This window comes from Glandiceps talaboti, chromosome 7 (genome assembly GCF_964340395.1).
Source record: "Glandiceps talaboti chromosome 7, keGlaTala1.1, whole genome shotgun sequence".
Classification (NCBI taxonomy): domain Eukaryota; kingdom Metazoa; phylum Hemichordata; class Enteropneusta; family Spengelidae; genus Glandiceps; species Glandiceps talaboti.
The window spans coordinates 20,457,437-20,482,259 of NC_135555.1; the positions used below are offsets into that span (position 1 = coordinate 20,457,437).

The window sequence follows — 24,823 nt, forward strand, 5'->3', positions numbered from 1 at the left end:
TCAATTTTAGCTTTATAGTGGTCTGAGATTTTAGAATAGGTAAATGGGATAGGCAGATTTTTTATCCCCCCCCCCCCCCCTATGTGTGAGTATCTAGTTCAGGTAGTTGTGTTGTCCGTATGGTCTCTGTTTTTTTAGTTTCTTCCTATCAGATGTACAGCCATTACAGATTGGAAGAACGGTTTTGTATTGTCTTTTTGAGTTGGTCAGTTTCTGCATCCACTATTTCTCGCGACCATCGCGTTTTCATCAAGTGACCAACTTCTCTTAGTCATTTCGCGCGCAAAGGTCCAGGCAAAGCTTCTCTAGAGGTGGTCATGTCACCTCATGTATACTCACCAGTTGATATGAAACATGTGGTTTTAATTAAATGAAATCGAGCCCTCTCATCTCAATGGTCAGATTGTTGACCCCAGCAAGAATAGTTTTATATTGTCTTTTTAAGTTGATGTCAGTTTCCGCACCCACTATTTCTTGCGAGACTTAACAATTTGTCGCGATTTTATTATTATTTTTCTCGAATACGTAAAAAAAGTTTAGGGTCGGCGTGAAAAACTAGGTGGGGTAGGGTAACCAGAACCCAACAACCTTTTTTTATTTGGTCTAAGTTATAGGAACTCGTGCTTGCGCAAATTTGTGGGATGTTGGTACACGTAACTGATGATTTTCGCTGTTTTTTTATTCATAAAAAATGTTTATTACAGTTTACTTCCATAAATACGTTATTGATTGATGTGTGGATATCCTACAAAAATGTATTGACGTCAGTGTCAGGGCTTGTGGTGTGGGATTCCCCACTACAGAAAGTGGACGAGTCCTGAAGGTATGACGTCAGACTTAATTATCGCGCTCTTTTTAAAAGGAGGAAGTGGCCCAGGGGCGTAAACAGAACAGTAAAGACATCAGAGACAACAGTTACTCAACACAGACGTGCAGAAAAATGCCTTCCAACAGCGAATTTTCTCTCAATATTTTAGTCGGTGATGTCCAAGTTCCCGAGTATCAGAAAGACGGAATCACTTATGTAGAAAGTAATTTGTTCACACCAGTTTCTTACAAAGTTCGCACCGATGAAGTAGTGGCGGGAGAAATAGAGAGCCAAGAGTGGCCAGTCACTCCGTACCAAATCAAGATCACTGCAAACTCGATGTCAAGCGAACGTTATTTTAAAGTTTTTGTTGATGGAAGTCCCGTTGCTGGTAGCAGTGGTACAACATTAAGAGGTGGCCAGTCAAAGTAAGTAAATCTAGCCACAACTTTTAATATTCACTGTACGCGATTGCTCCGTATCACTTTCACTTTACATGATGTAGTGATGTACGTATTTGTAACAGATGATGTGTCGGTCGAGTTCTCGCCGGAGCGCATATTTAAATTCTAGATCCTAGTGCACGGTGTGTTAATGCTTATGCCGCCAATTTCCATCCGTGTGTATGGACCGGGCAAAACACACTTTTATACAAAAACATTTCTGTAATACTATCTCTGGAATTTGGAAATTCGAGAACTTTGACCACGTACACGGTCTACGCGCCTTCTTTCCAATCCGTGTTGGAGTTCTCGATCTCGGACTCGGAGCGGAGCGCATATTTCCAGAGCTATTAGTATTACACTAATAAGTTAACTAACAATATTGTACCGCCATTTTCAACTGGAATTTTGAAAGGGAAAAGAAGTAATTGCCTGACATCCTGATCGTGGTGGTATACTGTACATGTAGTAGTAGATCCTCATCACCATCTCAGACCACTAAAAATAGTCACCATGTAGTTGAAGAACGGCAGCAGGTCATTCCCCTCAAAGTGCACTCTTTCTAAAGTAGATTTGAAGAGTCGTCAATGATCTCATAAGTAAATAGCACTCCCTGCTAATGCCCCACGCCGTGTTTGACGCTTATGAGTGGTTTAATAGCTCAGACCACAAGTTAGTGGTCTTAGCGTAAAGTCATGCATGTCGTGTATACGCACTGCACAGTGTACATATACGTACATGTTGACTTTGTCTTTGGAAATAAACATTGTAAAATCAGTAAACACAATGAACAGAATCGAGTCGGTAGACGTGATTAACACCATCTTTATTGCCTAAATAAAACTAGTCAGCTGATTATTGTCAATCACTTGTATTTGTAAGACCGCAGACCCTACACAAAAGTTTATGGTGTAACGTAGAAGAACTACCTGAGTACCTCCATGGTGTTGTCTAGCATATACCCCTAGTCTCTGCCTAGTCTAGGGGCTATTCATGCCTTAGATTCTCCTTCCATTCTAAGCCAAGGATAGCTGCTAGACTATGTTTCATCACAGACTGTGGTTTCATGATAGAAATTGTAGTTTCACATGAAAAAGTGCAGTAATAATTCTGAACACAACCACTTCTCATCTACATTATTATAGAACTGAGAACAGACACATTGACATTTGACTCTAGATTTGGTAGTATTTCATTGGCAATTGTAGTGATGGAAATTTAAAGAAGATAAAGACATCATGATATCATAAAAACATGGGAAATCATCAAATGCATGCAAGATTTCACTTAAAAGTAGCACCTGCCAGTCAGCCTTATTTATGTTCACAACTACTTACTGTTCACTTGGTGTTGTGAAAGATCTCCTAATTTCTCATGATTTGAAAGCTGATTATTTGCTGTGATATATTTACATATTTATTTATTAAGCCGTGTACACAAGAAGTGACATTGGCAAAAAAACTTAACAAATGAAGGATTGATGTTCAATTGAATTAAACTTTGAAAATATCTAGTATATCATTGAAATATCTTGCAGTAACACTTGCTACAGAGTCATCTACAAATGCTATGTTTTTAGCCTGGAATACATGCGAGTGGGGGTTTTGAACTTATTATTTCCGATGGGGAAATCAAAAGTCAAAATCCCCATTCGCCAGGATTCTGGGCTATAATTTATGTCTTCTCTACTGTAATTGATTATTCATATATATTTTTATTTCATATTCTGCAGGGTGATCAAAGGTTTTTCTGATGGTAGTCAAGTGAAGGAGTTCCTTTTCTCATTGCCAAGATTTCCTAGAGATGAGGTATGTTATAATCACTCAGCTGTGATTTCACTATATGTGTATTTTTGTGTAGTATAACACAGTGTGTGTGTGTGTCAGTGTCACAGGGAGCCCAGGAACCATTTTACAAATAAAACAATGTATTGGTAAATGAAATATCATTTGAAACTCATAGATAACTATCTATACATTTATATATCATACAGGCCTGTATAGGATTGAAATAATATACTATGTTTTTATAATACTCAGCCATACAAACAACATTAATTTACATAGAATCATAGTATATTATTTCAATAGTATACATGTCTGTATATATGCATACATGTATATACATGTATGGAGTTATCATCCATGAGTTTAAAGTGATATTTCATTTACCCATGTATATTTTATATATTTATTTATTTATTTGTAACACAGTTTTTGGGCTCCCTGTGCATGCATGTATATATGTATGTCACCCAGATCTGTTTTCTTAACCATGCTAAAACACCTGTAAAATATATGAGCACGCTGTTTGGACCATGATAAAGTAATTAAGATAAAATGTTCTTGTTGAGATGAAATGTGTAGGATGATGTTAACCATTGACTTCATTCATTATTGTCATTTTACATTATAGATTGCCTACACTTTCAGTGGTGTGAGGATTTAGCTCTTAGAAGGGTTACGTGTTCGTACTATTCTACCACCCTTTCATTGCTGTTTTTTTTATTTATCTATTTATTTTTGTTTTTTAAAAATTGACAGAATGACCATATCACTGACAAGGCTGCAGCATTAAATATTGGTTTGATAGAAGTTCAGTGCTGGTCCTTTTCACTTTCACATTCAGGATGGAAAAATAAACAGACGATTGATCATCGCCAAGCGAACAAAAAGGATTGTCACGTCGTTACTCGTGGTAGGTAACTAATTTGCATGGCGTAGGAAAGTGCTATATAAGAACCAAACATTATTATTATTTATTACATATAGCATTGATGACCCAAGTTACCAATTAAGGCAGTCTCACCCTCAGTCTGTAATTGTGGCTTTTCTCAGATCAGATGCAGGTTTTATCCAAGATGATAAACTGTTTGTAAGATATGGCATGTCAAGTTACTTTACATCAGATATGTGCAAGAGAAGACTGATTATATGGCTGAACAACATGACATATCATACAGTTATTGTCACACTGTACTCATTACACAAGATAAATTATATCGCCATGGTGTTTCACGCATGTGACATTTTTTATACACTTCAGAGTAATTCAAATGCATAAGAAACAGTTATATAGCAGTACCGTGCACAGTGGGGATATAAAAGTAGACAAGTTAACATGTTGATTATCAGTTGGAGAGTAAATTGAAAACATTAAAATCATCAAGTCCATGTGTAATGTTTTCAACAGAAGCCTGTTTCTACTGCACTGTGAAAGAATAGTAATGCTGTTACAATGTGATTGGGCAAAGGATCCGGATGTCTGTGCGTGTTGTGTCTCAGTTATTGTTAGTCTATAGAGTTGAAATGTATCTTATCTTTTTCATGTCCCAATCAGAATGAAGCACCAAGCCAACATCATTTCTACTGTAACTTTCATCTCTCAAATTTTGTGTTCTTTCTGTTTAGGGAAGTACGTCATGATGACAACCAAGGTTGGCAGAGACATCTCTAACACAGTACAGAATCACCATCCATACGCTCGAAGAGATGGCAAGGAAAAGGTCAACTTTGTCAATACACACATGATGACCAGTAAACTGAGGGTCAAATACATAATGGGTCCTACTTTACAGAATATGGGTATTCAGCTGCAGCCGTTGCATTTTAGATCAAGCACTACAGGCGCTTCATCTTCTAGAACATCAATCAAGTCACAGTAAAGTAAAGAACCATGGTGGATAGAGCTACAGATATTTTGCTAACATTGTTTTGTTTTTATTTGTTCTACCTTTGTCATGATTGAGAGCACAGAGAAATGGAGGCCATGTTTTAATTTTATTAGAAGAATGAAAGTAGGATGCAGATGGACACTTTTACATGCCAGAGATACCAATTTGTAAAACCTCAGTTAATGCTTGGTATAAAGATAAATTTCCCAAATATTTGAAACAGCGCCATCTATGACCAAAGTTAGTAACTGAGGATTCTGTTGTTTTTTTAACACTGCCATGATTATCTCATCCGTTGATTTCTGTCTAGAGTATGGTTTTCCAAGGTGGAAGAACACACACCACTCATGTATAGCATATTATTTCAAGTTGATATTCTTTATTTCGTTGTTTTGTAGAATGTTTACGTTGTGTTTCCCACATTTGTGGCAAGCAGTACTTTGTAACTGTTAAGGTAGTATTAAGTTGTAGGGATCTTAAAGCACACAATATTTAAGGTGTTACACTGTAAGTATTTTTATTCTGGTGCATGGCTAAAACATTTTTTGTTTTTATTAAAGAATTGTTCAGATCCTGCATTTAAAAGTATGCATCATATAACTTTTATTTATAACTATGTATGTACTTATTTAATAGAATTAATGAAGTTAGGTAATTCCTAGTTTCGGTTACCCAGCCTCTTGCCGCTGGGGCCTCCCAGACCACCCCAAACGAGAGTCTGGGGAAGCGAGATTTCAACTCGTCTGCGTAGGAAGTAGCTTCTGGAACAGTGCATCATGAGGAGTACTTCACATCCAACCTTGCTGGCTGAACGATTTGGGTACCTTTGCTACAAATTATCACTTCTCAAGCGACTGTTATACATGTATATATATATATTAATTACAAAACAGGCCTCGTTTTTTATGCATGGAAGAAATGTACTGTGTGACTTCCGTATCAGGGTAGTTGGAATGTGGTTTCCTCAGACTCTTGTATGGGATGGTCTCATAGACAGCCTCCCCAGCGGTGAGAAGCTGGGTAACCAAGACTAGGTAATTCCAAAAGACCTCACCACAAAATTTTAGAAATGTGGGTCAGGAGATAAGAACGGTCCTTTGGAATGCTTTCTTTGTTCTTCTAGAGTTCATAGTTCACTAACAAAGCACACAACATTATTATTAAAGTGTGTTAGTATAAGGCCTTTAAGAAAAATCGTGAGGTTCCGATTACCCTCCATTTCAGAATAGGTAAATTTTTTCATTTATGTGTGAGTGTCTGGTTCAGGTACATGTAGTTTTGTTTTTCGTTATTTTCCATATGGTCTCTATGTCATTGGGTTCTTCCCATCAGATGTACAGCCATTATAGATTAGAAGAACAGTTTGATATTGTCTTTTTAAGTTGATGTCAGTCTCCGCATCCACGATTTGTCATGAGTCTTCACAATTTGTCGCGATTTTATTTATTTTTTCTCAAATATGTGAAAAAGTTTATAGGGTCAGTAGTGAAAAACTAGGTGGGGTTGGGTAGCCTGAACCAAACAATTTTTTTAGGCCTAACCTTGAACTATGTATCTACTTGTCAGATTAAACACAACACTAGTGTTTAGTATTCAGTATTCAAATGTAAATAACTTAAACAGTCTTTGTCATATATTTAGTTGCCTAGTTTCTTTCTTATGAGAATAGAATCTATGGTTAGCAATGGATACAAAATTCAAGTCATTGATTCAGAAAATGTGAAAGTTCCTTCTAAAGCATTTATCGATGATAGGGATTCCTTTGTTCGTGCAATTCTAATCACCCTGTGATCAACATATTGTAAACATTGGAAGTCCCAAAACAGTACACTGCAAGTTCACAGAACAGTTAATAAACTAGTTTTCAGAGACGCCTCCCTACCGAGACTATAATTAAACCATATCACCTTTGTAGCTTATCACCGTTGTATCAACATGTTGCGATAATAGTTTTAGTTTTTAGTCTATCTTAGAAAACCGAAGCCTCAACTTCCAGTGTACTATAAATTTGGTAGTCTGGATACAATCGTATGTACCCTGGACTACTACAAATTTCAAGGCCTACCTTGTTAACACGATCATAAAAAGGTTTTAATTGATGGTCTGTCATCCACATAAAAGCAGCCACAATTGGGTATACATTTGTATTCTAATGTGTGTATCAAATTTTACACCTATCTTGTCTAGAATTTGTACGTTTTTACTAAAAACAACGCAAATACTACTACAATGTTTCCCATCCATTTTTGTTGAAGTCGATAGAGATGGGTTAAAGAATAAGTATTTTTTTTTTGCTTTACCAATAGTAAGCCAAAAAATAGATACTTTTTGTGTGCCAAATTTTCTTTATCAGTGAGTCACAACTTGTAATTGTGATAGAGGTGCAATCAGAAGGAATTTGTTATTTTTACTAATGGTATTTGAACATGAATATTTACCTACAAATGTCAAGTTGTCAAGGAAAAATAAACTCATTCCATAGGAAAATGTTTTTAGTGTTTCAGTTTTTGTTCCTCATTGGTTTTCAGATGTCTGAAAGTACAAACGCCAGTGTTTTTGTTAAGGGCAGTAAGTACGTAAAGTCTACCCAAATTCCCATGTCTTTTACCCAGGGTTCCCCACCAATGTCACTGTATAGTATATGGGAAACTATGCCAGTTTTACCAGATTTGCCCCTTCCTGTTACTGCAGGTTCCCAGCCCATGGCAAAAACACGCAATTCCATATTGTTTGAATTACGGTAAATAAATGGAAAATTGGTCACTTTGGTCAATTATTACAATAACATACATTTTAAAACTAGGATTACTGGTACTTGTATCTGAACTAGTGCAAGAACTATGTGTTGGGGTTGTCAAAGTTTCATAGATCGCACGTTTCATAATATCAGCACTTTCCTTGGAATGGACTTTACCCAATCAAACACCACATGTAGTAATTAAAAACAACACCATGGTGATCAATTTTTAGGAAGCCCCATTGAATATTGAATGCCCTTTCTGCTCTTGATTTCATTGCATGCAGAAGTGGTGTCAATAGCCACAGACCCAAGATCCTTCCTCCCAGTACTGGTACTGGCACAAATAAGTATTACTGGTACCCCGAGTTCTCACGTGAACAGAGAAATACAATGGTTTCAAACTTTGAGCTCGGACTCGACTAAGATGTGTCATGCTGTTCAGCACTATATCAGATTGGTAGTATGGCACTTATGTCTTATCTTGGCTAGGATATATGCTAAGTTTGACAAGTACTAATACTTCACACACACCTCCTTTCCCATTTCTTCTTTTGACATTTTCACTACAATCAAGAATTACACAGCACACAACATACTATTTTTCACTTGAACATGTTCCAAATTTTATTTCGTGATAATGTGCATGAACAGTAAACTCAAAAAGTTGTTGATTACAAACATCTTTTTAATACTATACAACTGAATACATTTTATGGTGTTCGAATAACAAATTATATTGTATCATCCCATTCTTGTGAAAAATGTAGCAGTGTAACAAAATGGGTAATATGTGATGATTTTTTGAAACTGGCGAATAAAACAAATAATCCACCTGCTACTACCACGATTTAACAAAACTGGCAAGAATGGGGTGAAATACATGTATATGGCTGACTAGTCCATTTGGAAATACACTTTTTCAGTTTTTAGCTACCAAGAATACCACAATTTTTGTTTTGTCGAAGTCTTCAAATACAGCTTGTCCTGGCTGACCAGGATTGAAGGCATCAGAAACAGCCAAGATAGTATTTGGTTTACTTTCTTTACAACGATCTTATGCCATAAAGTGTATTTGCAATGATCAGTCAAGCCATGTTTTTGCACTCTAATTAGCACAGCCTACTGAAAACATGTCAATGATATTTTCTATCGCTTTCATCTAGCATCATAGGCGTAACCTAGATATGTACTGAATGAAAAAATACAATTTCACTGTGGCTTGTAACATACACTTTTCTTTGCAAAGAAGCAAGTCAGTTGGCAGATTACTTTGAGGTGCGACAAATACTTAGCTGGGTAGCGATTCTGGATTAACATGCTTGACACAATACCCCCAAATCTCCTTGAAATAAACCTCACCTAATGCCTACTGACTTGCTACTCTAAGAAGTTCTTATAATACGTCTTACAGGTATGTGCTAAAGACAACAGCAAGTTTAGTGACCGTCAACTTGACGAATATAATTTACAACATGAATAAAACACTGGATATAAACTATACAAATGTACTTGGCTTCCAAGTTCAAATTGAAGTACTGAATATATATATATATTTTTTTACATATTTCTTGCCTTAGCACAAATAATGGTATGACTTTGACACACCGTATATATGCAACTGCTGGTTCCTTCTAGCATTATTCGTTTGAATAGAACAAATAAGATGGACGGTGTGAAACTTGTTTAGCCTGCATTTCCGAGTTACGCATTTCAATAGTACTTTAAGAATTCCATGATGGAATTATGCCGAACAAACGGATATCAGTGGTTTGTTGTTTGCTCCATATCAAGATGTTTCCTATATCAAAGAGAGCAGCTGCATATACAGTGGTAGTCATACCATATAGAACTTTATTGAATGGGTCAGACAAAATAAATTATGCAAAACAGATGAGCTGCACAGTTGACAACCATCTAGTAACACAAAGTTTTTTTGGCCAATACGTAGTTTTCATCTTTCTTTTTTTCAATTAGGGAGGGGCAACTATTTGTTATTTATTACAAATAAATACCTTGGACATAAGGAGGTGGATGTGAGTGAGGGTCACGGTTATACCATTTTGTTCAACCATTGTTAACAAGATGAACAAATTTGATTTTTTGTTTTTTCGAAATAACCGTCTTTCCAAATTATCGAACTCTTCCTAAATTGAGTCAATAAAGTTTGTGCGTTTCATTTTTACACACGTATCTGGTGGCAGTTATTGAGCATAGTCATAATTAAGCATCATCATACTGTTGAATCAATTAGTATATGGCCCAAAAGTTAAACTAGCAAAAAAAAATTACATTCTCAGGAATGTACATACAAATTATTTCTGTAAGAAAACCAGCTTCTTTGTACAAAAAGTTAAAATATATAATTTCTGTAAATCTTTTCGTAAACCGTTTTCTAATTGTGTAGAAAACATAGTACAAACTTCTCCATAATAAGTTCTGTCCCAAATAGGGTGTTTCAAAACTAACAAAGTTAGAGTTGGTCCAAACATATACACAACCTTTTTTCAGTTGAAAGATTTGAATATCCTAAATGTCAAGTAGTTGCCTGATTGTAGGGACTATGCAACTGGATTTGTTCTCACAAATTTACTACACTGTACTGTATCTAATTTCAAGGCAGTTTCTACCAAAAGACGGATGATTATAATAAACCTTGTACTTTAATTTGTCCCTTGACTGCACATGCTGACTAGTTCTGACAAGAAAGTTATACTCTACCAAAAAAGAGACATACAAAAATAAATACTGCTATGTACAAATATATACAGATGAATGGTTCACATGGGTCCATGGCTTGAATCTTCCTGGTCACTGCTGCCAGAGAAGTGGTCTCTCATCATGCCGAGATATCTGTGCTGTTGATGGAAGAGAAAAAGATCATCAGCACAATGACACCAGGGAAGATATTACACACTACTCTCTCCATCCATGTGCACCTCCAAACTGTAACATGACCGTCATGGCAGTTAAAACATTGACCATTTTCACAGCAAAGTTTGGTTATGTTTGATGTATGTTGTCATAGGACATGATCAGGAAATGTCAACACATCTAGACTTTTAGTCAAAGGTGTAGACTGGGCAATAAAAGATGCAAGAGAAAAAAAAAGACAACTTGCTACACACTATCAGTTTTTCTTTATATTACACATTGGAAAACAAAACGCCACACTGTAAAGGAAAGAAAACAAGGAACAAAATCACAGAGCATTACTTAGTATTTAGTGTTAAATCATATATAATCATATTTATATATATTGGGTTACTGTGCAACCATGGCCAACTTGGCCAATTACAAATCCTAAGAACCAGGTCACATAACCATTGCCGTGAAAATGCTCACTTATTTTTTGTTTATCACAGCTCCCGCTTTCTGTACTTTTCACCCCATGATTCTGATTAAGGCAAAGTAACAGCCAGTGGCTACCTGACTATTCAGTGATGGCGAGAAGTCACATTGTTAAAGGGCACCTATTTTGGTTACCTGCCTCCTTAACCTTCTGTGTTTTATACCAATCACACAGCAAGCCTGCCTGTCAAGCACACTGCTGTAAGAGGAAGAGACTTTATTTTCATTAGAGTGCACTGGCACAGAAGCAACAGTGAAGAACTTTGGTGAATCCACTGCCGTTCTCAACCATTACTTTCTGCATTTTGACTCTTTCCCAATGGTTAAAAATCGCCTTCTCACCAGCACTTCAAAATATTAGAATTTTCCCCTTAGAAATTGACGTTCAATCATGCATCATGTAACAATTGATATAATTTGCATTGATAAAATATTCCCCTCCTTCAAGCAGCCACTGGTCTATCATTGATGGTGGAGGTTTTCCTGCTTGCCTGATTCACTGTAAAGGAAACGTTTTTTTTTTTCTGTAGTTATGCAAGGGACGGTGTACAAGTACCCTCTGCAGTGACTTCATCATATTCACTATAGTTGACCACAGTAGAAGCTGCTTGCTGTAAAGTGTCAAGTATTTCATCAAGATCATAATCAACAGCTCCTTGTGCGATGAGTTGATTTAACGCTGCTTCTGTGTCTGCACTGTCGGCATCATTTGCATCCATAGTCGTCCTATCACCTGTGACAATGGAAAGCGATGGACACAACTTTGTTAAAGCATTAACCAACATCAACTAGTGGCATGGAACACCAGACTATTTCATGATGTTTACGCCAAAACATTTTTTTTCTGGAAGGTGGTCAGCTGCTCCTGTCGCCTGAACCTATAAACTATAAAGTATTGAAAACATTCATGAAACTGTGGTAGTTCCAGCCAACGGCACAGTATGCTAGGAGCGACAAGAACAGATAATACTTCCGATTATTTTTTTTAAATTAATGTGTATGTGGATCAATTAATTGGTTTGCATGCCTAGCCAACATTTACTAGCAGCATTAACTTAGAAAAGCTTCCATTTTAGCAACAAACCAAAATCCAGCCCAAACATTTCAAAATTTTCTCTTGACTTCAGAAACTGTAGTAAATGTTGATAAATCAGGCAAAACAATTAAATAATCCCTTAAACCCTATACATACATATGATTCTTAGTTGTGTATTATGTCCAATTCTTCTGAAATTGCAGCCTCTGGATCTCTCTTTCTGTCACCACATATTTGCAGATAAAAAGGCCAGTTTTGCCTTAATATGGTTCCAGGTCAGAGAATGTACAAGTTTGAATCTATCAACTAGACTCCTCTGCTAAATCCTGGTTACACTGCGAGTTTCCAACTTGCTGCAAGTGAAGGTTCATGGTTAGTTTTGGTGGAAATACCTACCTAGATATGACTGCTGCTGTTTCAAGAGTGCTTCTTGTTGTAGATGATGTTGCTGTGCTTTGTGTTGGTTGATGACAGACAGCACCCGCTGGGCAAAGACACTGTTGCCTGCTTTCTTATTCTGACCTGTTGCCAGAAGTGCTACCAATTTCAGCTGCTCGGCAAAACTTGACTGGTTCTGTTCCCTGTCTTTCTGTAACTGAGTCACCACTTCAACTTGATTCAATACTTCACCACATGACCCCACAATCTCTGAAAAGTAAAGCCAAATGGTTGGTCATACATAATGTTACACAACAAAAGTAATCAGTTGATAAAAAGCAGAAGGCATGCTCATGATATATATGCGACTAAATCCAATACTAACCTGTTGCTTTAGTGCTGGGACTTGATAACAGACATGTCCGAGCTTCTGTTTGCTCGGCTTTCACTTTCACAGATGAATCTGCAAGAAGGTGGGAAGAACAAAATTAACAAAGTGGCAATGGACCATGTGGAAATTATTGTGTGTGTACAGAAGGTGCAAGCTGCAATCATAAGTTAACAGTGCTTTTTCCCACTAGAAAGCACTGGCAGGTTCAGGTTAGCAGTCTGCATCCACTTCTTCATGTACAATAATCAAGGCTCAAACTTATTATCTATCACAGATTTTGAAATGTTTTGTTTCTTTGGAATTGCGTTTCGATGTGAGTGTTGCAAACAGATGGTTCCTTTGGTAAAGGACTCATTTGCCTGACTGTGATACGATCTTTTCAAGGCATTTTCATATTAAAACGCAATTCTTCCCATTTAACCATAACTTCACAGGATAGCAGAAAATCAAGTCAGAAGAAATCTGTTGGAAATTATGCAATTGCAAATTTTCTCAATTTCTAAGATGTTGATTTTACTGCAAGTCAACAATAGATAATAGTCAGAAAGACAACACCAAACTTAGTTACAATGTACTGTACATGGTATGTCAAATCTTTCCAAAATTATCGGATTTCTGTTTGTCACATAAATTTGAGCCTTGTGCCCTAAAAGAAGTCTTTCCAAAATCATGTCTGTCATGTGTTGATTATTCCACTGGAACACCTATTAAAATCCCTGCTGTACAATCACAACATAACTACACAATTCTCGTCCCCAACTCGAACCATCCATCGACACATCTCCATTTCCATTAATTCTACCTGAAATATGGCTGAAGTTTCAGCAGTCAGCACCATCAGCTCTGCCAGTGTAAAATCTAACTGTTAAAACTACAGTTGCCAACCATTGACGAAATGTTCAATAAATAGCCTAAAATATGTCAAATTTATGAAGGATTCAGGTCCAAAATTTATATGTATTTTTGCATATATGTTTTGTTTGTTTTTCAGATTTGGATGAAAAAGCACTGCATGGTTGTATACATTATGTTGATGCATCATCTTGGTAGGACAGGATCAGCCAAACTTCTATTTCTTCTTGGTGAGGTGTGTATGAAATATAGGATAGGGTTTTGACAGGTTTGAGTTGTGTATGCTGGTGTAAGTATGCATGCATGCATGCACGCTCTCCATGACCAGTGGCTACTGAAACAAAAGGTGTAGGTATATGCATGGAAAGATGCATTGCCGATAACAGAGAAGGTACCAAAAATATAAACAATCACTGACTGACAAGTACAGTAACTATGTCTTTTCTTGTAATTTCATTTTTGTCTTACAAGTTTTGTGCCGAAATCATTTTGTATCTTGTCAATGGGATGCACTAAATGCAGTTCTGTTTCTAGTTCACAATTTTGTTTAATTTGAAGCCAAATTATCCGTATCATAATTGTCATATCAAGCTATGTTTCCCATGCCCTGTGACAAGGAGGTAGTAAATTAATCGCTGTCGGCCGTTTTGCCTGAAATGCCTCTCTAGCTAAAACCTTTAAAAGTTTCTGCCTGACTTCCTATTTATTAAAGTTATAACTCTTATTAAGTTATTGAACCAAGTTTTCAGAGCCAGCAGTAATTAACCACACACTGTTGTCACCACAGGCATGGGATTTACAGCAAATATTAAATCAAAGTAGGTTACAAGTACCGCAACTGTGTTCTATTTTTTACCGCCTGAGAGGAGTGATGTTGGACAGACGTTAATGGCAAAGCCACTTAACGCGTCACCAACGAGCCTGACATAAGCAAAATGCATCTCTTTCTTTATCCTGAAGGGAGAGAAGAGAGTTTGTGATGAACTTTAGGGGTCCCCTTCCCGAGTGGATCAACATGAACCAAAAAATTACCAAAAAAACAAAAAACAAAAATGGGAAAAAAAATCAGCCTTCTGAAATCTGGAACTCTTTTCACATAGAAATATGCATCTATCTTTTCATACCCCTGTAACATGTGGAGTCCCACCAGCCCTCTTATGCATAGTAATCGCATGTCACACATACACTCAAAAAATCTTGGTGCAAGTACACTTGTGTACTGCTCATTGAGCTAATTTTTTATCACTCTTTTTCAAAGATCAATTGGAAAACTTCTGTTATCATTGTTTTTGTATTGCCAAGTACTTTTTGTGAAATTCATTTGGCACAAGTGTACTGCACAACACAATAATTGAAATTCTGTTGGGCAAGAGGAACTTAACAAACTGGTAAGGTGATAAAAGTGCAATATACTTTTATGTGGGTATCAGGGAATATACTGCAAATATGATATGCAGTTTTCCCTTCTTTGCCATTGTAAATTCCTCTTTCCTTCAAGAATTATAACAAAGTAATGAATAAGTGGTCAGAAACAGTCTGGTACGGGTATCACACACATTCCCCATTTTAGCCCATTTTGGTTATTCCCATTAGAAACATAAACATCATAGAAGTGTGTTGGGAGTTGATGAAATGTAGTTCATTGGAACCATGGAAAATGCTCTGTAAATGCATACTTTTTTTTTCTATCTGTGCCCAAAACACCTCATTCTTATCCCTACCAAACTGAGGAAATGTCCCATTTCACATAGACTCAAAGGAAGCATAGGTTTGCAGTCATGCAAGCAGTTATAGAAGGTTTCTCTAGACATGATGACAGCTTGACATCAGAGTACCAAAGGGATTATTATTGTAAGATTTTTTGGAATAGCAGTATAGCTAAGCCACCCCTGTTAGTGTCAGCACCCAATTTTACAGAATGAGGCTTAGATGGAAAACAGAGAAAGGAATTGTGACAGAAAAGGAAACTAAAGACGCAGACACTTGGGACATTTCCTTTATGACCAGAACATAGATGACAAAACTTGTGAAACGCCCATCAATGGTTAGAATCGTACCTGCAACAGCAACTGGAGACGGGGTAGTGGCTGCAATGGGAGTGTAACTAAACGGTTGTGGATCACTTTCCCGACCATTACCCGTTGTAACAATAACAGATATTTCAACTGGTTCAGATATGTCTTGTGACTTGAATGCCGGTATTGTGCATACCAAGTGATTCTATGGGTAACAAGAAAAAGAAAGTCAGAGAGAAATGAATCAAACACACAGCTATTCAACTGCAGGCTAGTCTAATCAACTAACATTTAATGTCTGGACATGAGGACTATTGCACCTCCACATGACTGTCACATTTCTGAAACCAATTAACCTAACGAACTCACGAGGATAAACCTCGTGATAAAAGTTAAATCACTCCAACACATTCAAAGGCCCAACTACGTACACATACCTGTTGAAAGTGTTCTCGGTCAATCTGAGCCTTTTCTTCCCACAATAACTTTTCACCCAAGTACTGTTGAAATTTCACAGCTGTTCCTCTGACAAAGTTCTTGCCGAGGATAAAGAGTTCTTCACCTCCTTTGACTGAACATGAAGAGATACTCTTTTTTGTGACTTCTGGTAATCCAGTTGGTTGAGCTGTAGATACAACCAAGTAAAACAGTGGTCATTAGACTTGTATTTGTAACATCGCAACTTGCTGTAAAAGCAATCACTAACATACATATTCAATTACATTTCAGATGCACTCAGAGAAAATATTACACTTGCACACATGAAATCCATAGACTAACCATATTAATCGACAGACAACATCCAGTCACTGCCTTCAAGAGGAACCTTAAACATACTTATTCATGAAAGTTTTCAATATATAAGTGGACAGTGCCTTGGAACTTTACTTCGTATTGGATAAAGGTGCTGTATAGATTTTCTACATGATTGATAAATATATATATACATACATACATTAAAGATTCATGACCCCGGAATGACTTCTCATGATATAATGTCATACTACTGCAACAAGTATTTCACAAAAAACCAACCAAATTACAGAGCCTTATACTTACTACAAGAGATCTGATTTGAAGCAATCTGAAGGGTTCTGTAAGTACCATCTGATTTGGGTATATTCACTCTGAAAACAAGTCTGGCTCTTGTACTTCTCTTTTTCGACCTTGGTACTCCAAGACCTTTGTGTTCTACATCTGCATTCCTCAGCTTCATAATACCTACACAGTCAATACTGCAAATAAGAAACAAGAAGTTGTGTCAAGTTATTGTAACATAGAGAAGTTGGCACATCGTAAAAGACTTTTTTGTTAGGCAACTACTATTAGCATGCCATGGATATAGGTTATATAAATTGCATGCCATACACTTCTTTGATGTTCTGTATATCTACATTATCTTATTCACATGATAAATTGATCACTTTCATGCCATTGCCCACATAAGAGTTCCATGAATTGCTGGAACTGAATGCATAATTCATATGACTGATCAACACAAGAACAAAACTCATTATATACCTTGTGGTCATGTCTTCAGCTGGGTCCATCTGCATCTCAATCACAGACGTTGAATCTATAATCTTCTCTTCACAGGGTGTGTTATTCCTACCGGATACTTTACTGGCCTGATAAAATCCATGGGGTTTGATCTTGCCACTGTCAGTTCCTACAAACACTTGAAGATTGACTTTCTCCTTCAAGCCCAATAGCTGCAAATACAAAAGAAATAAAGTTAATTCCTACTTTGACTTGGTAATACTCTGGGTTGATAAGCATTTTTTCCTCCCCGACTCTTAACCCTTTCACCACCGATTCCCTCAATTGAGGGAACGCGCTAGGGCGCCCACCGATTCCCTCAATTGAGGGAACGCCAGAGTTCATTCACCTACCTCGCCGTTATGCCGTTAAACGGCAGCTATTGCTGCAAAAATTGCTGCCATAACTAGTTCCACACATGCGTATTAGCCTTGTTTATCTACACTGCCATTTTGAAAGCATGACAGTGAACGATATCAGGAGTACGATCCAAATGACGAGCGATCGTAATTTTATGTGCGTTTTTCGCTCACAAAATCGAATTTCAACATGGCGGAAGTAATTAACGGCTCTCATAACATGGTGTACGATATAAATTATGTCACTATCTTTGGATATTTCGACAGAATTTGACTCGAAATACATCGTTGAATACAAGTATTTAGCTATGGGAACACATTGTACTTGTATGTAAGCATCAAATTCCCGCTAAGGCCGTGTGAGCTGCCGACGGCAGTTTATGGTTGAATTTTTGAATGTCGTTCAAATTTACGCAATCTTGTGACCGTGCCGACGCCCATGCTAACGTTCTAGGGGTAATTTTTGGCAATATCATGGATTATTTTGGTTTTATTTCTTTTTGTTACGGCTCAATAATGACTTGTATTTGTATTAGCTCACTGTGTAGAGGTCAGTGGAGGGAAACTTACGCTTGATGTTGGCGATTTTCCGATCGGATTTTTTACGTGCGTTTTTCAATGTAAAATTCAAATTTCAACATCGGCGAAGCAAAATCTGTCTCCCCTAACATCGTTTGCAATGTAAATAAAGGTGCTGTTCGTTGAAATTTCCACTCAATTTTACTATGAATACGATGTTTTATACAAGGAGATGGCTGAGTGAACTCGATGCAGTATATGGAAGGATCAGATTATCGCAACGTAACTTCAAAGTCCCGACTGCATATTTGCTTTTGTGGGTAAGCATGTCGGCAAAAAGCGTCACGTTGGCGTCCCGATTCGGACTCGTATACTACCAACTTGTGGGCATTTTTTACTGATTTTGAGGATAAATTTGGTGATAATTTTTTGTTGTTCTGTCAAAAAATGATATATAATTACACAAACTGATTTTTCTGAAGGTATTGGGGCGACGACTTCAGATATTTTTTACCCTTCATTGCCGGTGCGGGGGCCGACTATTGCGTCGTAATCGGATTAGTAGGCCGTTAATTATTTTCGTTCAAATTTAATACGACTGAAAATAACATTTTCTGACAAATTTTCGCCGATTTTGACCATTTAGTCAGTATACAGAAGTTTTGTAAGAACATGAATGTTGGTATTTTGAATTTTGTTTGTAATATAAATATTTTGTTTATTTGTGATGTCAATAAATAAACAACCAGTGTTTGTTTTATTAATATTTTGTTACTTTAATCCATATTTCGGTTGTGTGTGTGATATTTGAATGCATGCATTTGCAACTATGATGTAGAAAATTTATTTTCCATTCAAATGATACCTTATTTTTCAAAAATAAGCAACTCTAAGTATTTTTATATCAGTTTGATTACACCACACTCACTCTCACATTATGTCAGTGAGGGGGCTGGTGGACAACACACAATCCCATGAGGCAAGTGGTGGTGAAAGGGTTAAAATGGTTGCAAGCTAAGAAAGTTGAAACAACCGATATATTTTGAATCATGATGAGGGATTATACTTGCAGTTGGCCGAGACTAATGAATTTAGTGTAACGTGGTAACTACGTGTTGCAGATCGGTCATACTTCAACTCACCTTCACAGTTGGAAATCCATTTTGAGATTCATCCTTGACACAGCCACGACTTCCTTCAGTTTGATATCGTGCCCTGTGATGACTTTCTGGTTGTATAAGGATCTTCAGTTCAATACCATTCTCTTTGGATGGAAATGTCATGTTGAGGCTTGGTTCCTTGATAGGAGTATGTGGACCACTCGTCTCCATGGGCAGTTCTTGATTGCTGCGATATATGGAAGAAAACAACAAGTCCCAACAAAAATCAGACTCACCACCATTGTCACCTCCATCAGACTTGCTTACAGCTACACTTGGGCAGCCAGCGAACTCAGATAAATTACTGCTTTTTATCTTGTTGGATGTTTGATTCTTTGAGTGCTTGTCGGATAGCATGCTCTGTATACAATCGTCAGAAAGATATCCAAACGGCGGAACACCACCACATTTACTGTAGAAATGGATTATAATATGTCAGGTACACTCGTACAAAATGGCAAAACTTTGACACCTTGTCATTTGGCAATGCCATTATCATTGACACTTTGAATGAGGGATATGTATGAAGTACAAGAGTGGAACCAGGTCAAGGTTATATATGTTAGGATACAATGATGTTGCTACTGAGTCAACATGTCAGCCTACCTGTCTTCTGTTCTTGTATCTGGATTCTCTGAAAAGTTGAAATTCCTCGGTGAGGATGTCGCTCCATCAGCATCAAATACAGATATCGGGGATCCTACAGATGATGGACTTGATGGGGATTGGTCTTCAGTATTCTTCCTCGCTTTCCTCGGCTGTTCAACTTCTAACAAGTCAGCAGCTGATGCCAGGGACTCTTCAGTTCCAAGGCTCATCAGTTCTTGAAAGGACTGCATGCTGTCTTCATCCAATGATTCCAATGCTGACTGGCTTAAATACTCATCACAGGAGCTTGGGGCTGGTGACGTCACAGCTGTACTTGGCGTTGACATCTCGGACAGCTCTGGAAATTGGAAGAGGCTTTCTTGCACTTCACTTATATTGGACAGGAGGGGAAAACTTACCACCGTATTACTTACCCCTAAGCCTTTGCCCTGAGCCAAGTCAATGCTGTCTAAAGCCCCAAGGCCATGCTGATTATTCTCAAAGGCTGGGAAAGTGGTGTTGGCGGTGGTGAGCGATAAATATGATGACTGGTCATGGTTGGCCTCAAGACTTCGATCTATGGAATCACACACGAATGAAATAAATGAATTAATCTGTGCCCCTCAACTAGTCCCTACCCTACACCTCAACCACACCTTGGCGGCCACTCTGCATACGCTTGCTCCTGAAAACAGAACCTGCACTAAACATTCACCTCCATATTCTTCATCAGCGTTTACACTTCTAGAGCATCGGTTATATTTTTCTCAATCCATTGTAGGTAGTTATAAATTATTTCCTTCCTAATATTTGAATGGGTCATGATTTGTTAAATCTGTCTTGTTATCTTGTAACAGCTCTCTTGGCCCTGCACTGCTGTAGAAATTGCCAACACACAATCACTCACACCCATATGGTAGCATTTCACTTTGGATATAAACTGCCAAGTGCTTGTTCTAGAAATTTCTGGAAGACTAATTTTTAATGCCTGAACAAAGATATATCAAAGTTTCAAAGGTCTTCCTAAAATTTGCTAGAAAAATGCTTACCACCTTGATCTCCCACTTCCATTTACAATATAAGAAAACCAACCTACTCTCCCTCCACAAGTTGTCAGAATCTAGAGATGAAGTGTCATCTCCCACAAGAATTCTCACTGAGGGCACAAACTGGTCAGTGTAATCATTGACTGCTTCGACTTGGGTTTGGGGAAAAACTTAGTTATTAGCAGGGAATACAATCACAAAAATCTCTTCTTTGCATGCCGGACAATGATTCCATGTTTCAAATACTCACAATAGAATATACATGCATTTTCAGTGTATTAAAAAAAATGCATATTTATTCAAGAATAACAGACTTTGACAAGGAATATTTTGATGTGTCTTTAGCATTGCTCTAAGTTGTACTCAGATATACTTGTTCCTACTAATTTTTACCAAATCAATTTTGTACAATAGCTTTAAATATAGTTTCCAGTCCTCAAATTCATGAAATTTCAATTTAGCAAGGAAAATATTGTTGAAATCAACATATAGCTATGACCAATAGGCACACATTTAATTTTCTTTTTCAAATATCTCGACTTGAACCACAGCAAAAAGCTCGATCTTCAAACCTGTTAATCAGGCTAATTTTTTAGATTTTATTCCCTGTTATCGCAATGACATAAACATTCTTGGATTATTATCTCTAGGTCTGTAGTAGATACAGTTGCAAACAAACATCAATATCTTCATAACAGCTTTTTGTTGTGGTTCAGGTCAGAGTAAATTCCAAAATAGTAATCTCGCAAACTTATGATTTGATTTGATTGTTGTTCTTGAATAGGGATAGTCTTCTCACGATCTTCATAATTAGATAGTATCTACGAAATCAGATTCATTTAAGGCATGTGGGTCAGCTTGTGTGGGTAAAAGAATGAACTGCACTGCGGTGTCAAATTAGAAATGTGGGAGTAACGTACTTTCTCCACTTTCAAATGGCTAACTTTATTTGCTAATTTTATATCATATTTGATAAATAAACACACTGCAGCTTATGATTTTAGCCCATTGAATGATTGTATTTGACAAGATCAAATGAAAAAACAGTTCAAAATTCTATCAAAATAAATGGACAATTGTCATAGTCAATTGCTTTCATTATACTGTCCTCGAGCAAATGATAATTTTAGATCACTTTGAAACCTATCTTTTTAAGTCAACTCAGTTTTCTTAAAATCAAAAAGCATTTGTGTGTCCCACAAGAGAACTGTCTGCAAGCCCACACGCCTTAAACAATCATACCTATGAAGTGGCCCAATGGTCATGTGCTAAAGACACATTCACAATATTTAGGGTAAAAAATAAAGGTATACACAATATGCATGTCAGCATACCATTGCTATTCAAAGCTTCAAGAGGCTCTATTTTTATTTGTCCCTTGTTTTCAGGTATTCGCAACTCTTTTGGTAATAAACTGTTCATTGACTCTGCAAGAGAAACAAAAAAAAATTCTATCAAAATAAGGAAATGGTGCTACAGAACAAATAGTCAGGTAACAAATTATATATATAAGATATTGTAGAAAACTTAACATTAAAATATATTCCGATTTACATTCTGAAAAGTCATGCATTAATAATTCATCTCAAATGGGAAAAAACAAAATCGAAAGAAAGACAGGAGAAAAGAACAATATTGAGCAAGAATCACAATTGGAAAGTATCAATACCATCACTAAATATTCATGACAAACTTCCCCATGCATGTGGCCTTTCATGGACACATGCGCAAAAAAACCCAGACATGTACAATAAGTAGACCCCTATTGAGCAACCCTATGTCGCCACGACAACATTTCATATTTAAAATAAGCCTGGGGTATTACATAAATTAGCATAAACGTCATGGGCCTCTTTATCGGTTTAACAACGTCACATAAGCGCGCCTTGGCAACTTGGAATGATGCCAAGTCGCACCTAGCGAGCCGACGTGACAGCTAATGTTAAGAATTCGCGCTCGGTCCAAAATTCTTGAAAAAGGCAAAATGTACCATCACTTTCTCGATGTTCTTGTCGTTTCGAGAAACAGTTGGCTCATACCTGGAATACATTCATCCTAAAACAAAACATTAATTGAACGAGGAAGACATTATGAATATATTAGCATAATTCCGGTCTCGTGATTCCAAACCGACCACACGAACGGTATGTAGTCAAAATTCTACAACAAATTCAATGACAGAAAAAAATTTCGTTTCAATATTATATTTCTGAATCTTTTGTTCCCATGTAGCAAAGATAGCAATATATTTACTCGTAAATAACGGGAAAACATCAAGAGATATATCATTTTTGGAGGAATCACGTGTTCCTAACAAAGACAGACTAGACCTAGACACGTACCTTTTGCCGGGTAGAGACTGTCGGGCGAGTTGAGGTCTTCATAACCAACACTGTCAGAGCCAAATGTGTCCATACATTCAGAAGGCATGGTTTTAAGTATGTCCTTCCTGTTAGACCCTATTTTGAAAAATTTTATGACAAAATTTGAAAAAATTTGATGTATCAAAAAGCTTCACGAAGATGTTCACACGTCGACAGTCGGCGGCTAACTGAGCTCAAAGCATTGCTGTTAACGAATACAATCGCGTAGACAATACGTCATTCGCATTGAAGATCGGTGATTGGTTGAAAAAAAGGGCGGGTACAGAAGCCAATCAACTGCGACAACTGCACGCCCTCTAGGCTTTCGGAAACTGTCGAATAATACCGATTCTCCCCGAACAAATTCGGAAAGCAGTCGACATGCCACCGGAAGAAGCGAATGTCTGAAAGTGCGACGTTCAGGGTCGTGAACTAACGTTATTCGTTTATGGATGATGAGGTACGTAATATTCAAACAGTCAGCCCTGTTTTTGTGTAGTATTAGCCACGGACAAAGTCACATTTTTTAATCCTCACAAACGACACTGTTGCCTTTCACCCCTAGCCGAAAATTAAATATAATATGAAATCATGTTACTATTTATAGCTAGCCAAGTAACGACCCAGGGTAACGAGACATACGTACATATTATTATAATATTATAATTTAGACGTTTTGACGTTTTGAATGGAAATAGAAATGACATCAGGCCCTGGTTCAAAAACCTGTGAACTAATAATGATATAAATTACCGTACAATTTTGATGGTATAACTTATGTTTTTGTTTTTCATATTGCCAGATTGTTTGTTTTGCCAGATTCGGGCCGGGAGGGGGTGCCGAGGAATCTCTTTTTTAAAACTATCATTGGCCTTTGCCTACTGTTTTAGCTTCATGGGGAAGCCAAAAACTGGTTTAGTGCTTAGCACCCTAAAAATAACCCACACTTAATTTTTTAAGTACTATGTTTAGAAAATATCATCCTACAATGAACATTTTCAGCTCAAAAACTCTTGGGTAACACAAAGCATTCCCTAATATTAATAATATACTTCTTTGGGTTGACTAATGGAAAATGACTGATCTTTCACAAGAACACTTTCTCTTGGGCATGATTTAAATTCATGGTCTTGTACTGGCTGCTCCAAACAAAACACTATACATAAAAACATGGAACAAGGTACACAAACTTAACCATGTGGTCACAAAAAAAGTGACGGAAGTTTATTTTAGGAAAATTTACCTACTGACATAGGAATTCCATACTTTCAGTTTATGTCTTGTTAAAGGGACATGGTCTGCATTGAAACTTTTGCATATTTTTCATCATTTTTTATTTAACAGTATAACTTGTCTATCACCAGAGGTATAATTAATTATTATGAAAATAATGCATTTTTTTTTTCATTTTGATATCATCAGATGGGTTTTTTAAATATTTGATAATACATGTACTAGTAAATACTGAAATGACAGCTGTGCTGAAACCTAAATTCTTCCGACATAGTATCCCGTCCTGAAACTCAGTGTTTGGGTGACCCAAATGAATAGTTGACCTCATCTGT

General features: G+C 37.0%; 3 protein-coding genes across 11 annotated transcripts in view; 2 read left to right on the forward strand and 1 right to left on the reverse strand.

Moving 5' to 3' along the window:
* Positions 1-903: 903 nt before the first annotated feature.
* On the forward strand, positions 904-7,312 carry LOC144437711 (uncharacterized). The gene is made up of 4 exons (XM_078126718.1): positions 904-1,236; positions 2,984-3,059; positions 3,795-3,948; positions 4,662-7,312. Exons 1-4 carry the CDS (start codon positions 941-943, stop codon positions 4,913-4,915), a joined length of 780 nt encoding a protein of 259 aa, XP_077982844.1. The 5' UTR covers positions 904-940; the 3' UTR covers positions 4,916-7,312.
* A 958-nt stretch (positions 7,313-8,270) lies between these two features.
* LOC144438185 (uncharacterized) lies at positions 8,271-23,792 on the reverse strand. Of its 6 annotated transcripts, none has more exons than XM_078127220.1 (12): positions 23,238-23,754; positions 22,230-22,322; positions 19,868-20,426; positions 19,244-19,673; positions 17,206-17,396; positions 16,744-16,919; positions 16,122-16,309; positions 15,727-15,889; positions 12,812-12,889; positions 12,445-12,696; positions 11,569-11,745; positions 8,271-10,519 (listed from the first exon to the last, which is right to left on the reverse strand). In XM_078127220.1, exons 1-12 carry the CDS (start codon positions 23,323-23,325, stop codon positions 10,473-10,475), a joined length of 2,442 nt encoding a protein of 813 aa, XP_077983346.1. In that variant the 5' UTR covers positions 23,326-23,754; the 3' UTR covers positions 8,271-10,472. The 6 variants fall into 6 exon arrangements, 5 of the variants coding, with proteins under 5 accessions (XP_077983346.1, XP_077983347.1, XP_077983349.1 ...); XM_078127221.1 differs by having other exon boundaries at positions 11,504-11,745; positions 23,238-23,746; XM_078127223.1 differs by having other exon boundaries at positions 19,868-20,207; positions 23,238-23,744.
* Positions 23,548-24,823, forward strand: part of LOC144438186 (putative Nudix hydrolase NudL) — a 32,775-nt gene continuing 31,499 nt past the window's right edge. Inside the window, exon 1 of one of the 4 annotated variants that reach the window (XM_078127228.1) lies at positions 23,548-23,718. Coding sequence is in view for 1 of the 4 variants with exons in the window: in XM_078127225.1 (XP_077983351.1) it covers positions 23,707-23,718 (12 nt within the window). In the remaining 3 variants the exon portion in view is untranslated. The remainder of the gene's footprint in view (positions 23,719-24,823) is intronic. The other 3 variants (XM_078127225.1, XM_078127227.1, XM_078127226.1) reach the window with 3 other exon arrangements.